The sequence below is a fragment of the Olea europaea genome, chromosome 7 (genome assembly GCF_002742605.1).
Source record: "Olea europaea var. sylvestris chromosome 7, O_europaea_v1, whole genome shotgun sequence".
In the NCBI taxonomy this organism is placed as follows: domain Eukaryota; kingdom Viridiplantae; phylum Streptophyta; class Magnoliopsida; order Lamiales; family Oleaceae; genus Olea; species Olea europaea.
In genome coordinates this window covers 5,709,673-5,717,401 of record NC_036243.1, presented here as the reverse complement: position 1 = coordinate 5,717,401, position 7,729 = coordinate 5,709,673, and the positions used below count along the sequence as shown (strand labels likewise).

The 7,729-nt window shown below is 35.7% G+C and overlaps 1 protein-coding gene across 3 annotated transcripts; it reads right to left on the bottom strand.

Annotated features, from left to right (window-relative positions):
• Positions 1-750: 750 nt before the first annotated feature.
• LOC111396785 (transcription factor bHLH130-like) lies at positions 751-4,591 on the bottom strand. 3 transcript variants are annotated; one of them, XM_023023299.1, is made up of 7 exons: positions 4,243-4,591; positions 3,145-3,700; positions 1,967-2,316; positions 1,720-1,887; positions 1,461-1,526; positions 1,296-1,364; positions 751-1,187 (listed from the first exon to the last, which is right to left on the bottom strand). In XM_023023299.1, the coding sequence occupies exons 2-7, from the start codon at positions 3,689-3,691 to the stop codon at positions 1,134-1,136; spliced, it is 1,254 nt and encodes a 417-aa protein (XP_022879067.1). In that variant the 5' UTR covers positions 3,692-3,700; positions 4,243-4,591; the 3' UTR covers positions 751-1,133. The 3 variants fall into 3 exon arrangements, with proteins under 3 accessions (XP_022879067.1, XP_022879066.1, XP_022879065.1); XM_023023298.1 differs by lacking the exon at positions 4,243-4,591 and adding an exon at positions 4,055-4,213; XM_023023297.1 differs by lacking the exon at positions 4,243-4,591 and having other exon boundaries at positions 3,145-4,212.
• Between the last annotated feature and the right edge of the window lie 3,138 nt (positions 4,592-7,729).

Sequence of the window (7,729 nt, the reverse complement as noted above, 5' to 3'; positions counted from 1 at the left end):
TGGAAAATGTAAAACTCGTTAAAAGAAGCTTAGAAACAGTAGGTTCATCAGTAAAACCGGGTGATTGCTGCTTACAATAAATGGAAACCTAAAAAACGAACGGTAAATGGGATACAATTTGAAAGCATTATAGAACTAGACAAACTTATAGAGGGGCCCAACTTATTAAAGGTCACAAAGTTCTGATGCATTTTTCAACTCAAGGAACTTGTCCTTCAAAAAGCCACTCAATGCTGGACCACTCTACTCAGGTCCACAGACAGAGTCCTACCTCTATCAGGTATGGATAATCTATGCCCTTAAAATTTGAACAAAGCATTCAAACTTGAGAACATTAAAACGGTTGATTTTTGGTAGCTAAGGGCAGTTGGAGCACATTGAATATTTCACACGTGTGTACCTACATATTACATATATAGCACAACATATATGGCCACCTTGAGAGAGATTTCAGACTAGATTTACAAAGGACTAGCATTACTTTCTTCTCAATAGTTGACGAAATTTAAAGCACTTCACAAGTAGAAGGAAATGTACTACAGAAAATTAAGCTAACAAAAATAGATAATCTGAACTTCTTTCCTAAAGGCTAACATGATGACAACAACACAATATCAGCAAAAGCCAAACAGGGAATTGGAGGAAAATTCATTTTTTGCTTTGAATATAGCTAAAGAATGCAGCCCACTGAATTCAAACAGGATGCTTCACCTTTTTCTTTTTCAATTTTTGTCTGCAATCATAATGATATTGATGTAATGCTGTATAACATTCCTAAAGAAGAGTGTTAACAAGAGGGTATCAAGCTAGATGCTTTTCATCAACCAAAGTACAATAAGCCACGTGAAAATATATACAAATACGGCATATGTTTGGTTTGCAGTACTGAATAGTACAATGAATAACACTTTAGCTTCCTTCTTTTTCTACAATATTCAGTTTTGTACTGTACTCCTATCGAACAAGCCATTACTAGTTGTATTATAATCAGTTTAGGCATCTCTATTCTTCACCCCCAGCAAAATGCTATCCTAAGCACTTTATTCAGATATGTGCTGGAGAAAATAGAGTACTTTTCCGTTTTAGACTCCTTTTGCTCTTTCGGGATGAAGTCCTAAAGCGGCCCCTTTTGTCTATGATTTCTGTTTAGCCAAGCAAGAGCACTTTGCACGCTTATCTGACAGGGTCTAAATATACGAAGAGAAAAGCAAATAGGCATTAACAAGGACCTGAAAGTGGATGTTATTGATAAGGGACTGTGTCCACTGTAATTCAAGTTTGTTAAGGATTTATACCTTTACTTGTGTCTGAAGATCCTTAATATAACCGACAGCCAAATCCAACATATCTGATGTACTTGTTTGCTGCGAACTTAAGAACATTCTCAGAAATAGAAGCAGCAAAAACTGAACGATATATTGATTAGCAATTAATACAGATAATGTAATCAATGGCTTTACCCTTTCCATATTGGGAACAAGTTCTTGTAGCTTCCTCATCCTTTCACTGATACGTGTTCTTCTTACCTATAACAAATTGTATCAAATTTTCAAGTGAAACTAATTGATTTTGAGTATAAACTCCATATTGCTGTTCACATTGAAAACCAGTAAGTCCACTTCCTTAACTATTTGCCAAATGGTAATAAACATGACAGAATATCAGAATGTTCGTCTCTTCCAATCTCGAAAGACAAGAGAATTAGATGTTTGGAATTACCCTTTCTGCGACGCTACGTGGGTGAGTAGCGCAACCCCGTTTTGCTCTTATCTTACAAGGTACCGAATCTTGCAACATTTTTTCCATTGCAGAGATTTTGGTGGAACTACTATGTAAACTTAGATGGTGGGACAAAAGAGTTGTGGGAGGATTTCCACCTTCAGAATTCTGCTCAGCACAGTTGTTCTTTCTCATCAGAACCAATCAGTTCGAAAAAATAAAACGATGTTTTATCATAAGAAAATACCTGATCATCCGAGGCGTTTATATTTGAAAATGTCTTAGTGTCATCATCTCCTAGCCCTTTTACGAAATCATCGGACAGAATTGATGAATCATTCCAAGAGACTACCGGGAAACCTGTGATGTAGTCATCATCATTAGCACAATCTTCCTGAAAATGTCCATCACCTGGACGAGATTCTCCAAAGCTTTTACTCCCAATTTCAGAAATGGGAGTCATCATCCCTGTAGAAGAAGGGTTCATGGAGGGGAAAACCATTTGATTCTTAAATCTGCTAGCAGAGAAAGACGAAGCTTCTGCACTAGCACTATTAACGGCTGCAAAGTTCCCTATGCTTCTCATTGCACCAAAGTCTGTGAACCACTAAAACATGTTCAGTGACGAGTTCAAACTCATGTGGCAAAATAAAAATTACTACATTAAGAAAAAAATTAAATAGGAATCTATGCACAATTTAAGCAACAACGATGATCATTATTCAAGAGAAAGGAACTGATAGGGTATTTCGAACCCTTTCTCATTTCTGATTCTAAGTTTTTACCCTTTTTTATCACAGAATGATGCCTTCATTCAAATATTACAGATAAGGTGAAGATTTTCATCCATTTTAATAGGACAATAAACACTAAGTGTAAGACATAGAAGTGTTAAGGGAATATAATCCCACATCGGTAAAATACCGAAACAATGACCAATATATAAAGGATTGGGACACTCCTCTTAACAAGGTTGACCTTATTGAGATGGACCCCAAACTTTAACATGGTATCAGAGCCCATTAAGCTCCAACGAGCGATTCGATCCGATTAAGTCTCTAAAAATGAGCACACGGATTTCAAGATTGGTCTGCTCAAAAGAGCCACCATCTTGCGGGGGCATGTTAAGGGAATATAATCCCACATCGGTAAAATACCGAAACAATGACCAATATATAAAGGATTGGGACACTCCTCTTAACAAGGTTGACCTTATTGAGATGGACCCCAAACTTTAACAAGAAGCTCCCCAAATTTTTAAATTTAGAAGCTCAATAAACGGGTGGTCAATCTACCATAATAGACTTCCCAGTACGGTATTAAAAAATAGCTTCATCTCGAATATCATATAACACGATAGATAGAAGTTAAAGTAAATAACAAGCAAACAAGCCAAATTGATACTTGAGAAATGTCTAAAATTACCATTATCAATATTTATATTAGCGAATAATCCAGCAGGCGAACTGCTTTGACGAATGAGATTTGAATTGCGGCCACCACCATCCATACTCATATGCACCACATGATCTGAATTAATTGAACCATATAATCTGCTAGAACAATTGTCCATACCAGAACTTGAATCCCCTGAATTATGACTTTGATATGTCATTTGAGAAACTGAAGAATAATCATTACTCTGCTGCCTCTGCAATTGCTGCTGTGGTTGATAAACCTCAGTTTCATTCTTGATTGGTGGCACAAGTTGTGATTGTGATTGCAGGTTCATATTAGATGAGTAGTTTTGCTTAATGGTATCAGCACTATTCATGAATCTCGGAAATATTTGCTGCCTTTCAGGGCTTGAAGCTCGAGTATTGAAAATCTGATCAAAATCATCTCCTCCAAATCCACCACTACTAGAATTACTATCTAAAATACTTGTTAAATAAGAACTTGGCGCAGATCGATACCGCGTCAATCCAGAGCCCACCTGCTGCTGCATCTGCATCTGCATATTTTCCCGCATCTGTTGCTGCTGATGTTGATAATGGTTCATCAAATTACATTGTCAGTTGCTTAACTCTAAAGAATTGGCCCAGAACAGAAAGAAGAACGAGAAGGCAAGAAAGTTGTATATTTACTCAGATGGAGTAAGAAATTGATAAAGGGCCTCTAGGATTTAATGAATTATTAGTTAATCAAGAATTTTACTGCTCCTTAAAGCATATCTAGGCACTGCAAATACCAACAAAGTAAAAAACCCAAGATCTCTCATATAATCGTCACATAAATTCCCAGAATCTGCTACATAATATCGAGTTTACTAAATCATGTTAAAACTTAATGATTCAAGATAAGATATAATAAGAATGGAATTATGGAAACCCACCAGCGAAAAGGAGAATATTAATCACACGTTTCAGAGACAAAAAGAACACAACAAATAGAAAAAGGCAAACCCACGAACTCCTTATAAATTCATACGTGTATTTTTCTTTAAGAGTTTAAAGTGTAGTTTATAAAAGATTATTACAACTACAATATGAAATAATAAACTCTCAAAGTGTAAAATCGAACCAAAACGACCCAAAGCTTCTTCAACACCACCAATGAAGTGTTCTTGATGTTGAGCTCATATTTGTGTCACATCAGATAATGCATCGTAGTCCATGGGAATGAAAATGGATATATTGAGAAAAGATCGGCCGGAAGTCACCAAGAATTTCGTCAGAGTTATGGAAAACTCCTACTTGGTTATCTCTCTATGCTCGCTCTCAAATGTTACGCCAAATCCAAAGTATGAGAAAATGAAGAGGTCTTGTAATTATAGAGCCAATTCATTTGAATTCAAAATTCAAATATTGTACTATGGTCAAGAGAGTGACAACACTAATATAGGTAATTGACCACAAGAATAAATCCAACCATTGGATTTAATTTATGGTCCATATTACTCCATAACCAGCACAATCTAAGTCACATTCTCTAGACCAATCAACTTGCACCAATAATAAGATGTGATCCACCTTACAAATCTTCACCTTGGATCACAAAACATTGATCGCCAAATTCCCCGGTTACAAGTGATATCCATTAGTGTGGTCTTATTTTTATCATCATCGCTCACTCCAGCTTAGTACCTGCACAACAATTAACCATTATCAATACTTAGTATTAATAAACATTTGTTGAACTTTCCAACCGCAAGTACTTTTGTTCCAATATCTGCAGAGTTATCATCGGTTGCAATTTTAAGCAAAATAAAATCACCAGAAGCTAACATCTCCCTAATGAAATGATACTTCACCTTAATATGCTTAGTACGTTCATGATAAACAGAATTTTTACACAACATCAATAAACTTTGACTATCAGTAAAAACCATAGCATTATCATTCAAGAAGTTTAATTCACATAGAAGGCCTTTCAGCCACATGCATTCCTTTACAGCTTCATTTAATGCAACATATTCTGCTTCAGTGCTGAAGAATATAACTGTAGGTTGCAATTGTGATTTCCAAGTGATACAATTATCACCTAAAGTGAAGAAGTAAGAAGTGGTAGATTTCCTTTGATCTTTATCTCCCGCAAAGTCAAAATCCACATATCCTTTAAGTTCTAATTTGTTACTTCTTCTTTCAAACACTAATCCCCTTTTCAAAGATCCAGCTAGGTAACTTAATAGCCATTTAAGTACAGTTCAATGTAGTTTACCTGGGTTAGACATAAACCTACTCAAGAAACTAGCTGCATATGCAAGGTTCGATCTTGTGGTAATCATAGAATACATTACAGACCCAATGACATTAGCATAGGGAACATTACTTATTTCATGCATTTCTTCTTCAGTTTTAGGGCATTGTGCAGATGACAAGTTCGTGTGTGCAACTAATGGTATATTGACAGACTTAGCAAGTTTCATACCAAATTTGGTTATCACTTTATCCAAATAAGACTTTTGATTAATAGTCATCATATTATTAGCCCTATTCCTTTTAATAACCATGCGAATGATTTTTCTTGCATCTCCTAAGTCTTTCATGTCAAATTCCGATTTTAAAAGGTTTTTTATCTTTATGATTTTAGCTTAACTAGGATAGTAAGCAACATGTCATCCACATATAACAATAAATAAACTTCACAACCTATTTTAGAGTTATTAAAATATAGACATGCATCAAATTCATTCCTCTTAAAATCAATTTTAAGCATATAAGTATCAAATCTCTTATACCATTGCCTAGGACTCTGCTTAAGACCATATAAGGACTTTCTAAGCAAACACACAAGTTCTGATTTTCCCTTCACCTCGAACCCTTGAAGTTGAGACATGTAAATCAATTCATTTAACTCCCCATGAAGAAAAGCCGTCTAAACATCTAGTTGCTCCAACTCCCAATCATACTGGACAGCTAAGACTAAGACTAACCTGATAGTTTTATACTTAATAACCGGTGAGAATACCTCATTATAGTCTATCCCTTCTCTCTGAGTATATCCCTTCGCAACCAACCTAGCTTTGTATGTTAAAGGGTCTTTAGGTCCTACTCCTTCTTTTTACTTGTAGATCCATTTACAATGGACTACCTTTTGATTCTTTGGTTTTTCAACCAACTTCTAAGTCTCAATTTTGTTTAGAGACTGAATCTCTTCTCTCATTGCCTTTTTCCAACTTTCAGAATTTTCACAGATAACCGCTTCCTCAAATGAAGTCGGTTCAACTGACTCCAAGGCTTCACCTGAAATTAGGACAAATTCCATCAAATTTGAAGAGATGTATTTCAAATTGGGTTTCACTTGTCTTCTCTCTCTATCCCTCACTAATTGGTAATCATCCAAATTAGTATCTGCAGACGTTTCTTGATTATGGACAACAGTTTTAGAAATTTCAAGTTTAGGTTGTTCTATCACTGCTTCTTGATCAGATTCTTCTTGAGGTTGAATTTCACTATCCTTTCGATTATCACCTAATCTCTTCGCCTCAAATTCCATCTTCTTTCCAATAGAAGATTCTCCTTCCTCAATCTGTTTGTTCTAATTTACTAGGTTTTTAAGACAAGACATATCAAGTTCATTGAACTTAACATCTCTACTTTTAATAATCTTAATGCCCTTTACACCTAAAACCCATAATCAATACCTTTTACTCCCTCTAGATAACCTAACATGACACACTTAGTAGCCCTAGGGTCCAATTTGCCCTCAACCTGATGTGCATAAGCTGCACAACCAAACACTCTAATATGTGACAAATATTGGGTTTTCTAGACCACAACTCTTGAGGAGTCTTGAAGTTAACAAAATTAGAAGGTGACCTATTTATTAAATAGGCAGTAGTGCACACGGCTTCATCCCAGAATTAATCATCATACATCTGACTTTATCCATTAAAGTTTGATTCATTCTCACCACCACCCCATTTTGTTGAGGGGTATGTCTCAATGTCCTGTGCCTCATTATACCCTTTCCCTTGCAGAAATTATCAAATTCGAAATTGTAAAACTCTAAACCATTATCCGTCCTAAGAGTTTTCACACCCTTTCCCATTTGATTTTCAACTAAGGCAAGCGAAGATTTAAACTTACTAACAGTTTCAGATTTGGATTTAAGGAGATACACCCAAACTTTCCTCAAGTGATCATTAACAATGGATAGAAAAAATCTATTTCCTCCATGTGTGGAGTGTTTTTCAGGACTCCACAAATCTCCATGAATGTAGTCCAATGGTCTCTTAGTGCTGTGTTCACCTGTCTCAAAGCTAACCCTGTGTAACTTTCCTTGAACACACGTCTCGTAAAAACTTAAAGATATACTATCCTTACTGAGTAAATTCTGGTCACTAAGGTATTTCAATCCTTTATTCCCAATGTGTCGCATTCTCTTATGCCAAAGATCTGATTTATCTTTACAAACTAAAGATAATGCCGACTCTTTGCTATCCAAGGTTTTACCTTGAAGGACATAACCCATTCTTCTTGGGACCTTTCATAACCACTAGAGATCCTTTACAAATTTTTGAAGTACCAGCATGAGATTTGAACTCATGACCTTCTTCTTCTAGAGT

Coding starts and splice junctions, on each gene's coding strand:
- LOC111396785 (XM_023023297.1), bottom strand. CDS start 3,721: ATGAACCATTATCAACATCAGCAGCAACAGATGCGGGAAAATATGCAG. Junction 1,888..1,966: donor TAAACGCCTCGGATGATCAG/GTATTTTCTTAT, acceptor TGTGCTGAGCAG/AATTCTGAAGGTGGAAATCC. Junction 1,527..1,719: donor CACGTAGCGTCGCAGAAAGG/GTAATTCCAAAC, acceptor AATTTGTTATAG/GTAAGAAGAACACGTATCAG.